The sequence below is a fragment of the Nicotiana attenuata genome, unplaced genomic scaffold (genome assembly GCF_001879085.1).
Source record: "Nicotiana attenuata strain UT unplaced genomic scaffold, NIATTr2, whole genome shotgun sequence".
NCBI classification, from domain to species: domain Eukaryota; kingdom Viridiplantae; phylum Streptophyta; class Magnoliopsida; order Solanales; family Solanaceae; genus Nicotiana; species Nicotiana attenuata.
In genome coordinates, this window is record NW_017673267.1 from 45,961 (window position 1) to 69,638 (window position 23,678).

The window sequence follows — 23,678 nt, forward strand, 5'->3', positions numbered from 1 at the left end:
TTCATGAATGGTTCAGAATATTACAAAGATTTTCATCTTTGGACCAGCCGTGTTGTTAAATAGACATGATTTAACATTTGGTAATTTTGACAAATTTTGAATTTCAATCTTTTATCTACAAAGTTATATTTCCTCTACCCGCCCACAAATATTCAATAAAAAAAAAAAAAGAAAGGAAATTCAACGTCATATCTCTGCTATGCTGACAAATATCAGAAACAATCGGTGATTTCTCGTTGGCGCCTCATTTTACTCTTTCCGCACATATTCCTCTTCTTCAAGTAGGTCGTTGTTGGTTCGTACATCAAATCAAAATTTTGTAATGACTTGACTCAGAAGTTTCTCTTACTGCCTACTTGATCCCTAATAATATGGACTCTCCGTCGCCGGAGTCAATCTTCCTTGAAGATTTCGGCCAGAAAGTAGATCTAACTCGGAGAATCCGAGAGGTTCTGTTGAATTATCCGGAGGGCACTACGGTGCTTAAGGAGCTCATTCAGAACGCCGACGATGCCGGAGCTACCAAAGTTTGCCTCTGCCTTGACCGTCGGAATCACGGGACTGAGTCATTGCTCTCTGACAAGCTCGGACAGTGGCAAGGCCCTGCGCTTTTGGCTTACAACGATGCCGTTTTCTCTGAAGAGGACTTTGTTAGTATTTCTAGGATTGGGGGCAGCGGCAAGCATGGCCAGGCTTGGAAAACCGGTCGCTTTGGGTAATTTCCTCAATTCAAATATACACTGATGGTTTTAAAAATATATTGTGCATAATCAGGTTACTTAAAAGATAATTGCAGGTAGCTATATTTAATACTATCATTGATTGGTAACTTAAAATAAATGATATGTTACCTTTTATAACATGTTAAATTACACTCACGGGGTAAATAGTTCATTATATAACATAAATCCTTGTGTAAGTTCGGTGCCCTAATGTGTATACTTGGATAAATGCTACTTTGGCTTATGGTTAAATTTTGGTGGGAAGGTGTTATCTGAAGTATTTTTAATGTCGAAATGTCTAAATTCTACTAGATATTTATGAGAACTTGACAAACATTATCAGTTTTGGAGTTTGAGCTGGTACTAGGCTGATTTCGTAAATTTGTGATTTGTCAGTGTTTGAATTTCCTGAGATTACATGGAAACAAGTTAGAAAGTGGAAAACACCTACTCTATTATTAGGAACTTTGGTCAGAAAGTGGCTGGCTGTAACAGTTGAAATTTTGAGTAGTAGTTATGTCCCAATAAAGGAGTTGTAAGTTGTAATTCTCTGTAGAAGGTGCGAACATATCAACTGCTATATTATAGAAGTGTTTATTTTTCTTCAAAAGAACATTTTGAAACCAAACATTGCTATTTTTTTTTATTATTGAGGATTTCTGCTATAGGTGTTATTAATTCTGAAGAAGAGTCTTTCCCGTTCTTTATCTAAATTGCTTTCATATTAATTCACAATGGAAACTTGTTAGTAATTTATAACAGAGAAAATTTTACACCTTTTCCTTAAAAAGGAAACAACAACGAGGTTAAGGGAAATTGTACCTTTTTCTTCCTCAATCTTGGTTAAGTTTCTCGCAAATGCAATCAACTTATCTCTTTGAATTGCTGTGTTTTCTTCCAGGGTTGGCTTCAACTCGGTGTACCATTTAACTGATTTGCCTTCGTTTGTAAGTGGAAAGTATGTTGTACTATTTGATCCCCAGGGTGTTTACCTTCCAAATGTCTCAGCATCAAATCCTGGAAAACGAATTGAGTATGTTAGTTCTTCAGCTATCTCACTGTACAAAGATCAGTTCTTTCCATATTGTGCTTTTGGTTGTGACATGAAAAGTCCTTTCCATGGAACTTTATTCCGTTTCCCTTTGAGGAGCGCAGATCAGGCTGCTAGCAGTAAGCTCTCCAAGCAAGGCTACTTGGAAGATGACATCTCTTCAATGTTAGTACAGCTTTACGAGGAAGGAGTTTTCTCACTACTTTTTCTTAAAAGTGTATTATCAATAGAGATGTATGAATGGGATGTTGGTATGTCCGAGCCACGGAAAACATATTCCTGCTCTGTGAACGCAGTCAACAGTGATACCATTTGGCATCGTCAGGCACTTCTGAGACTATCGAAATTGACTGATTCAAATGACTCCACCGTGGATACCTTCTCATTGGAGTTCTTGAGTGAGGCAGTTAATGACAGTCATCCTCAGAAGAGAACTGATAGGTTTTATATAGTACAAAGATTGTCTTCACCATCGAGCAGAATAGGTGCTTTTGCGGCGAAAGCTTCAAAAGACTTTGATGTTCACCTTCTGCCTTGGGCATCGGTTGCTGTTTGCATATCAGATAATTCATCTAAGGTAATGTAGCTTCTGCCTCCAGTTATTTGACGGGTTACAACTCAATCAATCAAGTAAACATGCGAAGTCAAGCTTCGCAGATAAGGAGGATATCATTGAATTATAACAAGATGATCAAGGATGAGATTGTAGTGCTCTTTTTTCTTTTTTTGATAACCATGGTGTCCGGGCCCGCTTATACGGAGCTCTGCTAATTCCATAAATACCTGCTACCTCCCCACCAGCTCATGTACCGGCTGACTCTGTCCACCAAGGCTTGGACAGACGGGAAGAAATCATCTAGGGTTTTTGCGTTTGCTAGAATTGGATCCGAGACCTCATAGCTCTCAACCTACTTCATTGATCATTAGGCCATACCCTTGGGTGCTGGATGGGATTGTAGTACTTTATTCCACTTTTGGTATAGTGTAGATAATTATAAATCCTTGTGCTGAAGTGGATAGTAATAAATCCTGTGAACAAAAGTACTTTTGGCCTATGTTTAGATAACCTATTACAAGTAATATGAAATGATTTATATCATAGCGTAGTTACAATTAAGTATGACGTGTAGTTCTCTAGTTAACCAAGGCTATGATACCAAACAAAACAAAAGGCTATGATACAAGAAATTTTTCAAAAAGACAAAGCAAGATAACAAATGAAGCAAATATGAGAGAAAATCTGCTAAGGGAGCGTCAGTAGGAGGAAAGAACAGAACAACTGCTAAGGGAGCGTCAGTAGGAGGAAAGAACAGAGAAGAGAAATGAGAAATGGCTAGAATCACCCCATTAGCACATCTCCTGTATGTAAAAAAAATATACCATTTAGAGGAGATTAGATCCCCTCCATGATCCAATTCTGCCCTTCAAAAACCATATCAAACTAAGGACTAAATATTCCTGTATAACTATTGTGAGAAAGCACGGGAGAAAATATATTATTGATGTATATACATATGTTACAATGAGCCCTATATATATACACACATAACATGTCCTACTCCTAACATATATTGGATTAGGGTTATTTATTTACTCCTATTTACATGACTATTCTAACACTCCCCCTCAAGCTGGTGCATATAAATCATATGTACCAAGCTTGTTACATATGTAGTTAATACGAGGACCAGTGAGGGACTTGGTGAAAATATCTGCAAGCTGATCATTCGACTTCACAAACTTTGTAGCAATATCTCCCGAGAGTATCTTTTCTCTAACAAAGTGACAGTCAATCTCAATGTGTTTAGTTCTCTCATGGAACACTGGATTTGACGCAATATGAAGAGCAGCTTGATTATCACACACAAGTCCCATCTGACTAATCTCACCAAATTTCAACTCCTTGAGCAACTGTTTGATCCAAATTAGCTCACATGTCGCCATAGCCATTGCTCGATATTCTGCTTCTGCACTAGACCGAGCAACCACATTCTGTTTCTTGCTCTTCCAGGACACCAAATTTCCTCCTACCAAGACACAATATCCAGACGTAGAACGTCTATCAGAAGGTGATCCTGCCCAATCAGCATCTGAGTATCCAACGATCTGCTCATGGCCTCGACCCTCAAACAATAAACCTTTGCCTGGAGCTGATTTTATATACCGAAGAATGCGAACAACTGCATCCCAATGACTATCACACGGAGAATCCATAAACTGACTCACAACACTCACAGAAAAGGAAATGTCAGGTCTTGTCACTGTAAGGTAATTTAATTTACCAACCAACCGTCTATATCTTGCAGGATCGCTAAGAGGTTCCCCCTGTCCTGGCATAAGTTTAGAATTCGGATCCATCGGAGTGTCAACCGGTCTACAACCTGTCATTCCTGTCTCTTCAAGAATATCTAAGGCATACTTTCGTTGTGAGATCACAACACCTGAGCTAGACTGAGCGACCTCAATACCCAGAAAATACTTTAGTTTGCCCAGATCCTTAGTCTGAAAGTGTTGCAAGAGATGTTGCTTCAATTTAGTAATACCATCCTGGTCATTGCCGGTAATAACAATGTCGTCAACATAGACCACCAGATAAATACAGAGACTCGAGGCAGAATGCCGATAGAATACAGAGTGATCAGCTTCACTCTGAATCATGCCAAATTCTCGAATAACTGTGCTGAACTTACCAAACCAGGCTCGAGGAGACTGCTTTAGACCATAAAGTGACCGACGCAAGCGACATACAAGGCCACGAGACTCCCCCTGAGCAACAAACCCAGGTGGTTGCTCCATATAAACTTCATCCTCAAGGTCACCGTGTAAAAAAGCATTCTTAATGTCCAGCTGATAGAGGGGCCAATGGCGAACAGCAGCCATGGATAGAAAAAGGCGGACTGATGCTATCTTAGCCACAGGAGAGAAGGTATCACTGTAATCGAGCCCAAATATCTGAGTATATCCTTTGGCAACAAGACGAGCCTTAAGACGATCAACCTTACCATCCGGACCAACCTTGACTGCATACACCCAACGACAACCAACAGTAGATTTACCTGAAGGAAGAGGGACGAGCTCCCAAGTACCACTCGTATGTAAAGCAGACATCTCGTCAATCATAGCCTGTCGCCATCCTGGATGAGACAATGCTTCACCTGTAGACTTAGGGATGGAAACAGAGGACAAAGAAGATAGAAAAGCATAATAGGGTGATGACAAACGATGATAACTCAAACCGACATAATGGGGATTAGGATTAAGGGTGGCCCGTATACCTTTCCGAAGTGCAATCGGTTGATTAAGAGGAGACAAGTCCGCAGTATTAGCAGGGTCAGGTGCAGGACGTGAATCAGCTGGACCTGATGCTGGGCGCGGACGACGATGATATGTCAAAAGTGGTGTTCCTGTGGCAGGGAGTCTAGGAGGAGCCACACTAGACTCCTCAACGGCTGGAATGGATAAGACTTCTATAGCGGAAGGTGAAGGAGGAGCTATAGGAGACTCGGGTAAGACTTCTGTGGCGGAAGGTGAAGGAGGAGCTATAGTAGACTCCTTAAAGGTCGGTATAGGTAAGACCTCAGATATATCAAGGGGGTCAGAAAGGTCAGAAGAGGTAAAGAAAGGTTTAGACTCAAAAAATGTGACGTCAGAGGACATAAAGTACCTACGAAGATCAAGTGAGTAACAACGATAGCCCTTCTGAACACGAGAATAACCAAGGAAGACACACTTGAGAGCACGAGGAGCTAACTTATCTTTCCCAGGGGCTAGGTTATGAACGAAACAAGTGCTCCCAAAAACACGAGGGGGAACAGAGTATACGGGTGATTGGGGACACAATACTGCATACGGTATCTGATTCTGGATGGGAGAGGAAGGCATCCGATTAACTAAATAACAAGCTGTGAGAACTGCATCGCCCCAAAAACGCAGCGGAACATGAGATTCAATGAGAAGTGTGCGAGCAGTCTCAATGATGTGCCTATTCTTTCTCTCTGCAACCCCATTTTGCTGAGGGGTATAAGGACAAGAGGTCTGATGAATAATTCCTTGAGAAGTCATAAACTGCTGAAATTGAGAGGATAAATATTCTAAGGCATTATCACTGCGAAAAGTGCGAATGGAAACACCAAATTGATTTTTAATTTCAGCACAAAAATTCTGGAATATAGAAAACAACTCAGAACGATCTTTCATTAAGAAAATCCAAGTACATCTTGAATGATCATCAATAAAACTAACAAAATAACGAAATCCCAAGGTTGAACTGACTCTACTAGGACCCCATATATCAGAGTGAACTAAAGAAAAAATAGACTCTACGTGACTCTCAATACTACGAGGATAGGAGGCTCGGGTATGTTTCCCGAGCTGACATGACTCACACTCTAATGTGGATAAACTAGACAAACCAGGCACCATCTTCTGAAGCTTGGATAAGCTTGGATGTCCTAAACGTTTGTGAATTAGGTCCGGAGGATCTGTAACTAGACATGCCTTGGAGGATTTTAGGGAGTTAAGGTAGTAAAGCCCTTCTGATTCAAGTCCTGTTCCAATCGTCTGCCCTGTACTGCGGTCCTGCATAATAAAAGAATCATCAATAAAATATATACCACAATGGAGGGCACGAGTCAAACGACTAACAGATGCAAGATTAAAAGGACAGCCAGGGACATAGAGAACGGAATCTAGAGTGACAGAGGGTAGGGGATTCGCTTGTCCAACTCCTTTTGCTTTGGTTTGAGACCCATTGGCTAAAGTAACAGTGGGAAGAGACTGTGAATACGCAATATTTGACAAAAGTGATTTATTACCAGAGATATGATCAGAAGCGGCTGAGTCCACAACCCATTGTCCAGGAGGACTAGACTGGGAAACACAAGCAAAAGAATTACCAGCAACAGAAGTATTAGTCTGAGCAACAGAAGCTACTTGTGGAGATGTCTGCTTACTTGCTCGATACTGAAGGAACTCATTATACTCCCCTTCAGATAAAGAAAATCCCTGGTTACCTGTAGTCTCAGTCTGAGCAACATAAGCATTTTTGGTTGGGCGGCCATGTAAAGAATAGCATACATCACGAGTGTGTCCAAGTTTATGACAATAGGAGCACTTGGGTCTAGATCTTCCAAAACGACCTCCTCCTCGTCTATTTTCCATAGTATGAGATGCCCGATTGTCCACTGATTGGGATACGAGGACAGATGAGTCAAGTGTCTGTGATGAGCTCACTGGGTGACTAGGTGCTGCAGCAAGGCGAAGTAATCGAGAGAATAATTCATCAACTGAGGGGACGGTTGGACTAGCCAAAATCTGGTCACGTACTGAATCAAGGTCATTAGGGAGTCCAGCGAGTGTAAGAACTAGAAACATCTTCTGTCGTTGCTCTTGTTGTTTTTCAATACTAGCAGAAACTGGCATCAACGTCTCAAATTCTTCCATGACTGCCTGAACTTGTCCCAAGTAAGTAGACATATCTAATTCCTGTTTCTTCAAGCTTGTCATTCGCGATATTACATCATAGAAACGAGATATGTCATTAGTGTATAGATTACGAGCCTTTTCCCAAACTAAATAACATGTCTGGAATGGACGGAACAAGGGCATCAACTTGGAATCAATAGATCGCCACAGGATACTACATAACTGAGCATCGACCTTCTCCCACTGTGTTTTGGCCTTTTCATCACCTTCGCTAGCCTTTTTTGTTAAATGATCTTGAACTCCTTGACCTTTACACCACAACTCGACAGATGAAGCCCAATCTAAGTAGTTTGAACCTCCCATTAAAGGTTCTGAGGTAATCATAACACCGGAACTGCCAGAACTCGGGTTTCTAGACCCGAAAGCATCGACTCCCAAAGACATGGTTGGATTATCACTAAATAACAAAAAAGAATCAACTGAAAATTCTCTGAGACAGATGAAGAAAACACTGTGTTTGCCGGAAAAGTACTGTAGCTGCCGGAAAAATCAGTGTAGTCGCCGGAAAAACTCAAAGTGGTCGGAATTAAAAAATAAAAATATGGACAGGCTCGGAATTGCAGGGCGATCCAACTGTCCTGAAGAAGCGAAGCCGAAAAATGGCCGGAAGAGGCCTCACGCGCCGGCGCGTGGGACAGACGCGCCGCCGGCGGCAGAGTTCCGACAGGCGCGTGACGGCGCGTGGAGGGCTATTTTCCGGTGATTTTTTCTGGGGTTTGGTCGGATCTCTCTTGGGAACCTTGTGGTGGTGTTGGATTTTGCACAACACTGTTAATTAGTGACTTTGACGCAATAAGTCACTTAGGTCACCGGAAAATTGCACGGTGACTGAGTTCTTTCTTCCCGGAAGTCGCTGGAATGATGCACAGCGATATGTTTCTCACTAAAGCTCTGATACCATGTGAGAAAGCACGGGAGAAAATATATTATTGATGTATATACATATGTTACAATGAGCCCTATATATATACACACATAACATGTCCTACTCCTAACATATATTGGATTAGGGTTATTTATTTACTCCTATTTACATGACTATTCTAACAACTATGATGTACTAAATTCAAATCAATTCACCTTAAGTTTGTGATTGGTGTGCACCCTGTTATTTATCTTGTTCTGTGAAGTTCATAGAACAATTTGCGTCACATTAAAAGGGCAGTGTGCCTTTTTATAATGAAGTAGAGGCACGAAACAGTTTGGGATAAAGTTAAAAATTAACTATGTCATTTAAAATGAAGTAGAGAAAGTACTAAGTAAAATGTCTTTTTACCTCTGCCAGTACTCCGACCAGACCTTTGTTAATCTTCTGGTTGGACAATGCAATAGGTAGTCTATCCTCAAAATTCCGAGTGACGATAACCTCCTCTCTGGAAATATCTCTCCTATTCCTCTCCCCTGCTGGCTAATAAACAAAAAAGAACGAAAAGAACGGAAATGAACGAGGATTTCCTGAATGTACTGTTTTCCTTTCTATAATTAAAGTGTCATATATTGCTCATGTTCTGGTATCCTGCGGGTTCTTGATCCTAGCGATCTCCTGGAAGGGACAAAAGAAAGATCTTGTTGTTTCTTCAACAATTTCTGATCTCTAGTGGATTGCCTCTGTGTGCTTAACGTTGAGCTTGTAACCTAAACTGTTGGTGCTACTATAGTACTAGGAATCCGTGCTTGTTGGTGCGCCTTTAGTCCTAGTTGGTGTTCAAGATGTATTGTCTTGTCTGCTTCTAAGGTATAACGGGAAGTTATTCCATCTAATTGATTGAGGATGGGAATACGTTGATAAACCAGCTTATAGATTTAAGTATGTTAGGAATTAGCTGTGCTTTTATTTGACCTGTTGGCTTATATTATATAACCGGATTTTAGGACTCCGGTATACTTGTTTAGTATTAGTTTACTGTAACATGTATTACTTGAAATTCAAGCGTTGGCTTTAGAATTTAGGGAGACTGTGTACTTCTGTGCTTCCTTTCGATTCTCCTCCATTGAGAATTATTTGATTGCAAGGTTTATGCTCCCTGGCTCAGGGCCTCTCTATTTGTTAGTTTAAGTGCCTACTCATCTAAGCTCTCTGCCGTCGTTTATTTTTCATTTTGCAGGATGATGTTCTTAAGCAAGGTCGGGCTTTCTGTTTCTTGCCTTTACCTGTCAAAACTGGATTAAGTGCACATATTAATGGATTCTTTGAGGTTTCCTCGAATCGTCGAGGCATTTGGTATGGAGCTGATATGGACAGATCTGGAAGAATTCGTTCTCTTTGGAACAGGCTTCTCTTAGAAGATGTTGTAGCTCCTAGTTATGCTCAAATACTACTGGGCGTGCAACAGATGCTTGGTCCTACTGAGACTTACTATTCCTTATGGCCCACTGGTTCATTTGAAGAGCCATGGAATGTTTTAGTTGAGCACATCTACCGGAACATCATTGAGTACCCTGTTTTATATTCAAACGTCAACGGTGGAAACTGGGTTTCAGCAAGAGAAGCTTATCTTCATGATAGCGAGTTGTCAAGAAGCAAAGAGCTTGAGCAGGCGCTCGTCCAGCTAGGCATGCCTGTTGTTCGTTTGCCAAATGGATTGTTTAATATGCTTGTGACTTGTGTTACTTCTTTTAAATGGAAAGTAGTTACACCGGATTCAGTACGCCATTATCTTAGGGAAAGAAAATCTGCTAGTGCGATTGACAGATCTAACAGGCTTATGCTGTTAGAGTATTGCCTTGAGGACCTCCTTGATACAGATGTTGGCATACATGCATTTGGTTTGCCTTTACTTCCTTTAGCAAATGGGGACTTTGGTTTGTTGTCTGAACCGACAAAGGGAATCTCTTATTTTATATGCACCGATTTGGAATACACACTTCTTCATAACCTTTCTGGTAGAGTAATCGACAGGAGAATCCCTTGCAATTTGTTGGACAGACTGATGGCTGTTGCAAAGGCATCTGGTGCAAACCTTAGTTTTTTTAGTGTTACTGAGCTCCTTCAATTATTACCCAAATTTTTCCCTGTTGAATGGAAGTATAAAACTAAAGTTCTGTGGGACCCTGGGTCTTGTTCTAACCATCCAACTTTGTCATGGTTTGTGCTCTTCTGGCGTTATCTTAGAGATCGATGTGCAGAGTTAAGTCTCTTTGGTGATTGGCCTATCTTACCATCAGCTTCGGGGCATTTGTATAGACCATCTAGGAATTTAAAATTGCTGAATGCAGAAAACTTGTCTGATAAAATGCAACATGTTCTGATTAAGATAGGATGCAAGATACTAGATCACAGTCATGATATTCAGCATCCGGACTTATCTAGTTATGTCTGTGATGCTGATGGTGGCGGTGTTCTGAAGTCTATCTTTGATGCTGTCTCTTCAAGTGAGAGAACACAAGAATCTCTTCAACATCTGGAAGTGGAAGACAGAGATGAGCTTCGCGGATTTCTTCTGGATCCAAGGTGGTATATTTCCAATTGTATGGATGTTTCTGACTTACACAATTGCAAGAGGTTGCCTGTTTATCGAGTTTATGGTGGAGAGTGCTCTGAAAGTTTTCAGTTCTCTGATTTAGTAAACCCTCAAAAATACTTGCCGCCCCTGGAGTGTTCTGCATCTCTCCTTTCTGCTGAGTTCATTAGTAGTTTTTCAAATACCGAAGAAGAGGTGCTAAATAGATATCTCGGTATTGAACGTATGAGGAAGGCAGACTTCTACAAGAAGCACGTCTTAGATAGGGTCAATTTGCTGGATCCTGATGTTCGTGACAACATCATGGTTATGATTTTGAGAGAGCTGCCTCATCTTTGTGTTGAGGATGCACATTTTAAAGAAAATCTGAGGAACTTGGACTTTATCCCTACGTCTAATGGCTCCATGAGAAGTCCTTCGGTGTTGTATGATCCAAGAAATGAGGAATTATATGCCTTATTGGAAGATTGTGATAGTTTTCCTTATGGTGCTTTCCAGGAATCTGGTATTCTAGACATATTACAAGGTTTGGGTCTCAGGACAACCGTGTCCAATGAGACTGTGATACAAAGTGCTCGAAGGGTGGAAAAGTTGATGCATACCGATCCACAAATTGCTCATTCTAGAGGTAAAGTGCTGCTTTCATATTTGGAAGTGAATGCATTGAAGTGGCTATCTGATCCAACCAAGGATAATCAAGGAAGCATGAATAGAATGTTCTCAAGAGCCACAAACGCTTTTAAACCTCGTTATGTTAAATCTGACTTAGAAAAGTTCTGGAGTGATCTTCGGTTGATATGCTGGTGCCCGGTTCTTGTTTCTTCTCCGTATCAGTCTTTACCATGGCCTGCTGTCTCGTCCATGGTTGCTCCTCCTAAACTTGTGAGATTATACTCTGACTTGTGGCTTGTCTCTGCAAGCATGCGCATACTGGATGGAGAATGCTCTTCTTCAGCTTTATCTAGTCAACTAGGTTGGTCTTCTCCACCTGGAGGAACTGTAATTGCTGCACAGCTTCTTGAGCTTGGGAAAAATAGTGAGATTGTCACAGATCCAGTGGTAAGGAAGGAATTGGCCTTAGCAATGCCAAGGATATATTCTATATTGATGAGCATGCTTGCTTCAGATGAAATTGACATTGTCAAGGCTGTTTTAGAGGGAAGTCGGTGGATTTGGGTTGGAGATGGATTTGCGACCTCTGATGAGGTTGTCCTCAATGGCCCTCTTCATTTGGCTCCTTATATGCGTGTTATACCTGTGGATTTGGCAGTTTTCAAAGAACTATTCCTGGAGCTGGGCATCCGAGAGTTCTTGTGTCCTAATGATTATGCTAATATATTAAGTCGAATGGCAGTAAGGAAAGGTTCCGTTCCCTTGCATACTCAGGAAATCAGGGCTGCTATATTAATTGCACAACATCTTTCTGAAGTTCAGTTTTCCGAAGATCCAGTTAAGATCTACCTGCCTGATGTGTCATGTAGATTACTTTCTGCTACAGATTTGGTGTACAATGACGCTCCCTGGTTGCTTGATTCAGAAGATCCTAGTTCCTCGTTTGGCAGTTCATCTACAATGGCTTCTAATGCAAGTCAAACCGTCCATAGATTTGTGCATGGAAACATTTCTAATGATGTTGCTGAGAAACTAGGAGTACGCTCTCTTCGAAGGATATTGCTTGCTGAAAGTGCTGATTCCATGAACCTGAGTTTGTCTGGTGCTGCTGAAGCATTTGGGCAGCATGAAGCATTAACAACCAGGCTTAAACATATACTTGAAATGTATGCAGATGGACCTGGGACTCTGTTTGAGCTGGTACAAAATGCCGAGGATGCTAATGCTTCAAAGGTGACATTTTTATTGGATAAAACTCAATATGGGACTTCATCCGTTCTCTCTCCTGAAATGGCGGATTGGCAGGGACCTGCTTTGTACTGTTTCAATGACTCTGTTTTTACTCCCCAAGATTTGTATGCAATCTCTCGTATAGGTCAAGAAACTAAACTAGAGAAACCATTTGCCATTGGAAGATTCGGGCTGGGGTTTAATTGTGTTTATCACTTCACAGATATACCAACTTTTGTTTCGGGAGAAAATATTGTCATGTTTGACCCACATTCCTGCAATCTACCCGGGATATCTCCTTCACATCCTGGCCTGCGGATCAAATTTGCGGGCAGAAGAATATTAGAACAATTTCCTGACCAATTTTCTCCATTTCTGCATTTCGGGTGTGATCTGCAACATTCTTTCCCTGGAACCCTCTTCCGATTCCCTCTTCGGAGTGCAAGTGTTGCTTCTAGAAGCCAAATAAAGAAAGAAGGGTACACACCTGATGATGTCCTAGCACTATTTCATTCCTTTTCGGAGGTTGTCTCGGAGACATTGCTTTTCCTGCGGAACGTGAAAAGTATATCGATTTTTGTGAAAGAAGGTGCTAATAGTGAAATGCAACTGCTACATTGTGTTGACAAGCAATATGTAGGTGATTCTGAGGATGAAAGTGATCCAAATCATCAGGTCTTCAGTCTTATGTATGGGAAGCGGCATGACAAAATTAATAAAGCTCAGTTCCTCAGCCAATTATGTAAGTCTGTGAATATAGACTTGCCATGGAAGTGTCATAAGATTGTGGTGTCCGAGAAGAGCACTTCTGGTGGTCGTGCACATTTGTGGTTAACTAGTGAGTGCTTAGGCTTTATTCGAGGTAAGAATAGTCATGCCAACCTTGATAAGTACCATAACACTATTCCTTGGGCATGTGTCGCTACTTGTTTACACACAAAGAAAACTGAAAGCGATTTGGATGGTGATTTTGATGAATCTGATCTCATTACTCCTAAATTGCTAGACTTCCCAGTGGCATCAACTGGTGCTATAGAGAATTTTGAGGGTCGTGCCTTCTGTTTTTTGCCACTGCCAGTCATTACTGGGCTTCCTGTGCATGTCAATGCATATTTTGAGTTATCATCAAACCGAAGAGATATATGGTTTGGCAATGACATGGCTGGGGGCGGGAAGAAACGCTCTGAGTGGAATATGTACCTACTTGAAGATGTCATTGCTCCAGCTTATGGTTATATGCTTGAGAAAGTTGCTTCAGAAATTGGCCCATGTGATTCGTTCTTTTCCTTTTGGCCAACCAAGATGGGATATGAACCATGGGCGTCAGTGGTGCGGAAACTCTATAATTTCATCTCTGGTTCTGGTCTTAGAGTGTTGTATACAAAAGCCAGAGGTGGACAATGGATCACAACGAAGCAAGCAATTTTTCCAGATTTCACTTTTGACAAGGCAAGGGAACTTGAGGATGCATTATCAGATGCTGGTTTGCCTGTGGCGACCATTCCCGAGGCTCTTGTGGAAAAATTTAAGGAGATATGTCCCGGACTGCATTTTCTTACACCTCAACTACTCCGCACTCTTTTAATTAGGAGGAATCGTGAATTTAGAGATAGAAATGCTATGATCTTAACCTTAGAATACTGCTTGCTTGACCTAAGAACTCCAGTTCAATCTAGCACTTTCTTTGGCTTACCCCTGATACCTCTTTCCAATGGTTTGTTCACAAAATTTCAGAAGAGGGGGGAGAGTGATCTAATTTATATTGCTGACGGCGATGGATATGGTCTTCTTAAGGATTCTCTTCCCCACCAACTTGTAGACTCTGGGATCTCTGCTTTTCTCTATGACAAGTTAAGTGAAGTAGCCCAAAGTGAAGATTTTAACATTACTTTCTTGACTTGCCCTTTGCTTGAGAGGCTTTTCGTGCAATTACTCCCAGCAGACTGGCAGCTGGCTAAACAGGTGAATTGGGTCCCTTGTTGTCAAGGACATCCTGATTTGGATTGGATGAGACTGCTGTGGAGCTATCTTAAGTCTTGTTGTGATGATCTCTCTTTGTTTTCGAAGTGGCCTATTTTACCTGTTCTAAACAATCGTCTCCTGCAGCTAGTGGAAAATTCCAATGTGATCAAAGATGGTGGGTGGAGTGAGAATATGTCATCACTTTTGCTGCGCGTTGGATGCCTGATATTGAGGCGTGACCTCCCAATAGACCATCCTCAGTTATTACGTTATGTCCAGCCTCCGACTGCAAGTGGTATATTAAATGCAATATTGGCTGCAGCTGTGAAAATAGAAAAGATCGAGGGGCTCTTTACTAATGCATTGGAGGGAGAAATGCATGAACTTAGGAGCTACATTCTCCAGTCGAAGTGGTTCTGTGAAGATTCAATGAATAGCACTCATATGGTTATCATCAAAGAGATTCCTATGTTTGAGTCTTTCAAGAGCAGAAAAATGGTATCTTTGAGTAGGTTAACTAAATGGTTAAAACCAAATGGTGTACGTGAAGATCTATTGAATGATGATTTCTTGAGAATTGAATCCGATAAGGAAAGGAGTATCTTGAATAAATACTTAGAAGTTGCAGAACCTACAAAGGCGGACTTCTTCAAACATTATGTAATCACTCACATGCCTGAGTTTGTTTCTCAAGATGGATTACTCTCAGCCATTTTACAAGATATCAGATATTTGATGGAAGAGGACAACTCCTTCAAAGAAGCAATCTCCAAAGCGACTTTTGTTTTAACTCGTGATGGTTCCTGGAGAGAGCCTATCAGGTGTGTGTATTTATCCATCCACTCAACTTTCTTATGGTCATGCGCGAGTGACTTAATCCTTGATGATCTCAAATAGTTTCTTGTTTCTCATAGTCAAATTAAGTCTCCTTAGAAGTTGTTAGGCACAAGTATAATGCTATCAATTGTAAAACAATATAAAGGTAAAATCATTGGTATGTTTTCTCTTAGAATAGTCAAGAAAATGATGCGGAAAGTAATACTACGGGAAAAGCAGCATTATTTCCTAGGGGTAGGTCACTAGGTTGTAGATCATATTTCACCAAAAAAAAAAAAAAATTTGGACGAGGAGTCATTTTCTTATGAGAAGTGACAATCTATTGTAGTATTAAAGGTATACTTAATATAAAATTAGAGGTACATTATTGGTCGTTTTTGGTTTTTCAACAGCAGTTTTTCATTTAAATATCAACACCAAAAATCATCAAGCTGAATCTTTTCCTAAAAAAGTGGCTGGACTGAAGATTGTGTTACATAATCAACATACTCACTGTAACTGATGTGTAGTCGAGTAAATCTAACACATAAAATCTGTTACTAGCAGGGAGTCTTCACTGCAATTTCTTTGAAAGAATATTTTTGATGATTTAGCAACTTGGTACCCGTGCTGTCGGATTATAAAATCCATCAAATGCTCAAACTCTTTCTGCTATTCTACCTTTGCTTAGAAGTTTTAACGTACACCATTAAGTATGGTGTATCTATGTGATCTACATACAATATATTCTCGTGTGTGTGAGTGTGTGTGTCTATATATATATATATATATATATATATATATATATATATATATATATATATATATATATAACAGGGGGGGGGTATGTTCTTACGTACTCCCTCCGTTTCATTTTATTTGTCATAGTTTGACTTGGCACAAAACTTAAGAAAGAAAGGAAGCCTTTTGAAACTTGTAGTCTTAAATATTCGATAATATTTGTGTGGCTATAAAATTTTTAAAACTTGTGGTTTTAAATATGGCATATCATTTGTATGACTATAAATGCTTCTCATTATCTTTTTAAATGGACTAATAAGGAAATAGTGCCAAACAAAGTGGAAAGGAGGGAGTATATGATTGTGGAATTTGTAATGTTTCTGTAGGCTTTATGATCCTCGTATACCAGAACTGAAAATGTTGTTGCATGGAGGTGCCTTTTTTCCATCTGAAAAGTTCTCTACTCCCGAGTGTCTTGAGATTTTGGTTAACCTTGGGCTTCGGCAATCTTTAAGCTTTACTGGTTTGCTAGATTGTGCCACATCTGTGTCATTGTTACATAATTCCGAAGAGTTAGAAGCGGTGAAGTATGGTAGCAGGTTGTGTTTCTTGTTGGACACAGTTGCAGCAAAACTCTCATCACAGGAAGGGGAACCCAGTGTCGGTCATGAATCTTCTCAGGGGTTATGTCTTAGTGTTTGCAATGAAGGAGCTGTTGATGTTACTGACAACCTCTTGGAGGACTTCTCAGGATTTATTTCATTTCTCAGCAACTGGATCGATGATATGTCTGTAGAAGAATTTTGGTCAACATTGAGATCCATAAGTTGGTGTCCTGTACTTATAGATCCGCCTATTAGAGGATTACCGTGGTTAGCCTCAGGAGGAAAAATTGCGATGCCAAGTAATGTTCGGCCCAAGTCGCAGATGTGGATGGTTTCATCTAAGATGCATATCCTGGATGGTGAATGTTCAGAGCATCTGCAACGTAAACTTGGTTGGATGGATAGCCCAAGTATAAAGATTCTGTCTGAACAATTGCTTGGACTATCTAAATTCTATGTGGAGGTAAATGATGACTCAGATGCAGCACATAATTTTGATTCAGTTTTGCAGAAGCAGGTGCTCTTAATTTATTCACAGTTGCAAGAATCTATTGGTACCGACGACTTCAAGGTTCTCAAGTCTACCTTAGATGGTGCTCGGTGGGTTTGGATAGGAGATGATTTTGTTTCTCCTGATGTACTTGCTTTTGATTCACCTGTGAAATACAGCCCCTACTTGTATGTTGTACCATCTGAGTTAACGGATTTCAGAGATTTGCTGCTGGAGTTAGGTGTTAGAATCAGCTTTGATGTTTTTGATTACTTCAATGTATTACAAAGGTTGCAAAATGATGTGAAAGGGTTCCCCCTTACTGCTGATCAGCTGAGTTTTGTCAATCATGTGCTAGAAGCAATTGCAGATTGCAACATGGATAGCTTAATGTTTGAGGCTTCCAGTACTCCTTTATTACTTCCCGATTCTTCTGGAGCTCTTATGAGTGCTGGGAATCTTGTTTATAACGATGCTCCTTGGATGGAGAGCAGCACTGTTGGTGGAAAACGTCTAGTTCATCCGTCTATCAGCCAGAATCTTGCTGACAGATTGGGTATTCAATCGCTTCGAAGTGTGTCATTAGTCAGTGAAGAAATGACAAAAGACTTACCGTGCATGGATTACACAAAAATATGTGAACTTCTAGAGTTGTATGGAAAGACTGATTTCCTTTTGTATGACCTACTTGAGTTGGCAGATTGCTGCAAAGCAAAAAAGCTTCATCTGATTTTTGACAGAAGGGAACATCGGTGTCAGTCCCTTCTGCAGCATAATCTAGGTACATAGTTCTAAACCTACTTATTGGTTATTTCTCCGACATTTTTAATGGCAGAAACATGTGACTTTTGCGTGTTATCGACTTGAAAGCACCTTCAGTTGCTGTATGGTCTTGCTTTTTTTCTGCTCTGAAGTTTTAAAGATTAATATTTTGATCAGATAACTTAAGTATACTTTCTCATTTAGAGGTAGGTGGTTTATGCATCTCAGTACACAATAATATGAATAGCGAGGTTAATGCATTCAGTTCATATAAAAGTCTTAGTATATCTGAGGGAAACAAATGAAAAGCCTATAGAAGACTGCTACAAAGCAAAGCAAACCCAAGTTCCATTGTAAATCTCAGAAGTGCCAATCCAAGATAAGAGGATGAATGACTAAAAAGTTGTTTCTTGAATCATTATAAGGAGAAAAAATTCTTGGACCTATTATCCTCAAAAAAACTAGGATTCTAACTGTTTTCCATCAAAAGGCCGCTTAAAAAAAGAAAGAAATACAGTAAAATAACTGAAAACAACTAGATTTCATATATAATGAAAAATTGATCTGAACTAAATAAGAACCTAACAAATAGCCCAAATCCTAAAAACCGGTGTTTAAGGACTACTAGAGTACATCATAAACTGTACCATCACTTTATATAAAAATTGTTACCATTCTCAAAAAACTGTACCATCACTTCTACTGTTTTCTAAAAAAACAGCTTTTAATGTCATCTTGGTCCCTCATTCTATGGCCTCCAGGTAGTCAATAGTCTGTTTCTTACACACTGAGATGAATGAATGGTAAGTTGTATCTAGCTCCATTTTTAGGTTACGGAAATACTCTGATACCTATTATACTTGACAAACTAGGATTCCTAAGTTTTGTCCATAATGTGACTGCTTAAAAGTTGTTGAGTCTCCCACATCGGCTAAGGGATGGGGGACTTGGTCTCCTTATATGGGTCGGGCAATCCTCACCTCATGAGCTAGCTTTTGGGGTTGAGTTAGGCCCAATGTCCATATCTTATCATGGTATCAGAGCCGGACCCATCCCAATTCTTTGTTTCACCGATGTTGGGCCCCCATATTATATTGTCCACGTTCCAGTTGGCAGGCCTGGACGTGCCGGGGGGTGTTGAGTCTCCCACATCGGCTAAGGGATGGAGGACTTGGTCTCCTTATATGGCTTGGGCAATCCTCACCTCATGAGCTAGCTTTTGGGGTTGAGTTAGACCCAATGTCCATATCTTATCAAAAGTAAAACAATTTTATCCCAAAAACAGATAATTACCTAAACAAAGTAAGAACATAACTAATAACCCACATCTTAAAGGACGACTAAAGCACTTTGTAATATGTACAGTTGCCTCTAGAGATTTTCTGAGGAATAATTTTTGTGCCACCTCCCCTCCTATGATCTGTGTTTCCTGATAGTAAGTAGTCTGGATTTTAGGCACTGTAGAAGCTCGTCTTCATTCAGAAGCCTCTTATTTTGCAGGTGACTTTCAAGGGCCTGCACTAGTTGTCATCCTTGAAGGGGCAAACTTAAGTAGAGATGAAGTAGCTGGACTACAATTTCTTCCACCTTGGAGTCTGCGTGGTGATACCATGAATTATGGGCTGGGGTTGCTTAGTTGTTTTTCGATAAGTGATTTTGTGTCAGTTGTTTCAGATGGATTCTTGTACATGTTTGATCCTCGAGGTTTAGCTCTTGCAATGCCTTCACATCGCGCGCCAGCTGCAAAAATGTTCTCTCTAAGAGGTACATACTGCATTGTAGTTGCTTAAGTGTTTAATCATGCTTATATACTCCTGTGCCTAATGCTAATTATGCTAGAGAGATGTGAACAGATTTGGTTGTTACAGATACAATGCAGTACTGATTATATGATTATTAATCAAAATTTGTCTGAAATGATTGAATAAAAAGGAAAAAAAATGTAATTCAGCAGTTTCTATTCGAAGTTACCACGTAGAAACAGAAAATTTCATTGTCGTATATTAATATGTAAATATGTAACATTAAGATAACTTTAGTATAACGATGACATGACCTGCCACTGCAAAACATCAAGATAAAGAGAAAAGTAGACCTTTCCCTGGAGCAGGCTTCAGAAACCGCAAAATGTGAAAGATAACTTGCATATGAGGATCCCGGGGATCATGCATAAACTGACTCACCAGGCTAATTGAATTGGCTATGTCTGGTCTAGTGTGGGAGAGATAAATGAGTCTTCCAAACAACCTCGGATATCTCTCCTTATCAACTACCTCTCCAACTTCGCTTTGTAACTTGTGATTGCTTTCAATGGGAGATTCTGCGGGTTTGCAACCTGTCATACCAGTTTCCTTCAAGAGATCCAGAATATACTTCCTTTGAGAAATGAAGATTCATCTTTTTGATCTAGCAACCTCAATTCCCAAGAAGTACAAAAATTTTTCTAGATTTTTGATCTCAAATTCACGTGCCAACAACTTCTTCAATCGGGCCATCTCCTCTTTGTCATCTCCTGTCATTTCTATGTCATCAACATAAGCTATGAGAAGATTGAGTTTACCCGTTTGATGTCCTATGAAGAAGGTGTGATCAACATTGCTTTGTTGGTAACCGAAGGAGATCATTGCTTTAAAGAATCTGTCAAACCAAGCTTTAGGGGATTGCTTCAGCCCTTACAAGGCTTTCTTTAATCTGCATACATTTCCTTGACTTTGTGCAGTATCAAATCCAGGAGGAATCACCATATACACCTCTTCTTCTAAGTCTCTGTGAAGAAATGCATTCTTCACATCAAACTGTTGCAAGTCCCAATCGAGATTAACTGCACAAGACAAAAGAATTCTGATAGTGTTCATCTTAGACACAGGAGCAATTGTCTCTTGATAATCCATTCCATAAGTCTGAGTGCCATCAGCTTTGTGCTTCACAGTGAAGACCTATTTGTAGCCAACCAACTTGTTGCCTGGTAGTGAAGTGACAAGTTCCCAAGTCTCATTTTTTGACAAGGCCTTCATTTCTTCAATCACAGCGTGCTTCCATTTAGGATATGCAAAAGCTTCCCTCCAATTTTTTGGATTAGATATAAAAGAAATAGACAAGTAAAAGGCTCTATAGGAGGGAGAGACAAAATTTGATAAAGGTTGTTTGGTGGTGCAAGATCTGACTCCTTTTCTATGAGCAATAGGCACATCTAACTCATTAGGAAATGTAGATAACTCTCCGGTAGAAGAAGGTTCAGTTTCGCTAGATTGCATGACGGCTTCTTCAGCTCTATTTCTCCTTGAGTAAGTTTTCAAATCAGGCCTATCCAAACGTCCAATAGTCTCCCTCTGAATTCTTTCTTCATTTTCACTTTTCCTTGTGACAATAATATCAAGAGGTCCAGCAATGGAACTAGGTAGAATCATCTCTTCCTCCTTACTGCTCTCGTCCCGAAGAGGTGATGAGATAATACTGAAATAGGGCTCAGATTCTCGAAAGGTACCATCCATGCTAACAAAAGATCTCCTAGAGGAATGATGATAACATTTGTAACCTTTCTGTATCAGAGAATACCCCATGAAAACAACTTTATATCTCTAGGATCAAGTTTCCAGAATTCCTAGTTTGGATAAAGCAAACACACCCAAACACTTTTGGAGGAATAGTATATCCATTCCTACCCTTTAAAGCTTCCGTAGGAAAGAGATCGAAGTATATCTTCTTGAGAATTCATCAACAACAATGCTCTCATATTTAACTAGATCATAACCATAGATGGAATTTGTGTTGAGATTTCATGTTCCTATATATTCTTGAAAATAATCATCCTTTGGGGGCAAGAAAAAAGCTGGAACAAAATATGAACTCAAACTCTCCATTATGGACTCCTTTTTAAGAAACCCTTCCTCTCGTATTTGCAAAATTTCATGGACTTCTGGATTAATGGGATATGTTGCCTCGTTTGGAGGGATAAAATCAACAATCAAATCAATATTATGTTGAGCATCTCTATTAGGTGAAAAGTTAAGCTCACATATGGGATGCTCCAACAGATCATCATCAAACGTCGGAGGTAAATTCTCAACTTGTGGATCTAGGGCATGCTCCTCCTTCTTGTGCTCTTCCATAGTAATACCAACATTCAAAGACTTTTCTCTATTGATTGGACCAATTGTTTGTAATTTGGTTACAAAAGAATCATTCTTGGGCTTCGGATTTTTAGCAATTTCTTCGCGATTCAATGGTACTAAAATGATCTTACATTCATCCTTTGTAAAAGAATAGGTGTTAAGGTCTTCATCATATTTAGCACTCCTATCATACATCCATCGTCTTCCAAGTAATAAGTGACATGCATCCATCTTCACTACGTCACACCAAATCTGGTCTTTATAGATATTGCCAATAGAAAAAGAGACTAGGCATTGACGAGTTACCTCTAAACCATCATCACCTTCAACTTTGATGTTGTAAGGATATGGATGAAGTTTGGTTGACAAACTTAGCTTGATAACCATCTTTTCAGAAACGATATTTATGTGACTCCCACGGTCAATGATCAATGAACTAACTTTTCCATGGGAGGTACATCTAGTGTGGAAACAAGATTCATGTTGTCTCGTTTCTTCATTTTCTTGAACCAAGAGTCTTACTCTTGGTTGAATCTTGGACATGATGATTTCTCAACCTTTGGACCTGTGGGTTATAGCTCTGCTACCAAATTGATGTGATTCTTCGAGTTAACAAAGAACCAACTGACCAGGATCAAAATCTTGAACGAAAACGTGGATTGTGTGTCGATTTCAAGAAACAGCGTATCTCAAGTTTTAGGACTCGAAATCTGATGATTCAAAACAAGGTGAAAGATGACGATCTGAACTATAAGAAAGACTATTTACTCATTCAAAACAAGTAAATATTGATGCTGGCATGCTGCACCAGTTCAATGAAAGTTATGATTCTATGATATCAAAAGAACGAATTTAGATCAAGAAACGTGTTCTTGAAAGATCAAGAACTAAAAAAGTTCCTAAAGTCACCACTTGAAACTAAAAACTATCTGACATAATCCACCAGGGCTGGTTCTAGAAGTTATTGTTGCTTTATGTGTGTTAATATGGATGGTAAAATTGATTACATGAAACTAAAGAATAATAAATTAAAGCAATGGGTGAAATCACGACTGGGATTGGTATCAACATGTTATGAGGTCAGACCATAGAACAAAAATCATAACTGATCTAAAACGTGTTCATTACCCTGGAATCAATAAAGTGAATTGTGTTGGGAGATGTCTCCAAATCCCATCTACATAGACCTTTTTTGGAACTTCAAACCAAATATTATATGCAAATATTGAATCAATGTTTATTTTATTATTTTGTCCATCTTTTCAACTTCAACTTGAAATAGAGAATTTGAAGTTGATAAAATTGTTTGAGGAGTATTTCAAATGAAATGATTAACAGTCTACTCCAACTTTTCTCCAAGTGAAGTTCATATCCAAAACACAAACTAGCTTCCAAATACTTTTTTCCAACTTCAAGTTCAAATGCGCAGTTGTTTTAATTTTAACCAAATATTGTCCAAATGGGGTATAGCTGCTGATGTGTTCCTAGCTAAATATTCAGAAATCTTGTTTTTGTGTTTGCTTTCACTGTCCAGAACTTCTGGTTCAGCTCGATCAACCAAGCTCATCTCTGTTTAACATGTGCTCTATAAGACTTTCTGAGGGTTTCAAGTATTACATCCAACATTGTT

At 39.7% G+C, this 23,678-nt stretch overlaps 1 protein-coding gene across 1 annotated transcript in view; it reads left to right on the forward strand.

The window, feature by feature from the left end:
* The first annotated feature begins 222 nt into the window (after nucleotides 1-222).
* Nucleotides 223-23,678, forward strand: part of LOC109215886 (sacsin) — a 42,847-nt gene continuing 19,391 nt past the window's right edge. The window contains exons 1-5 of the mRNA XM_019380005.1: nucleotides 223-715; nucleotides 1,624-2,350; nucleotides 9,363-15,343; nucleotides 16,466-17,955; nucleotides 19,437-19,700. Coding sequence (XP_019235550.1) covers nucleotides 372-715; nucleotides 1,624-2,350; nucleotides 9,363-15,343; nucleotides 16,466-17,955; nucleotides 19,437-19,700 — 8,806 coding nt within the window. The 5' untranslated portion in view covers nucleotides 223-371. The remainder of the gene's footprint in view (nucleotides 716-1,623; nucleotides 2,351-9,362; nucleotides 15,344-16,465; nucleotides 17,956-19,436; nucleotides 19,701-23,678) is intronic.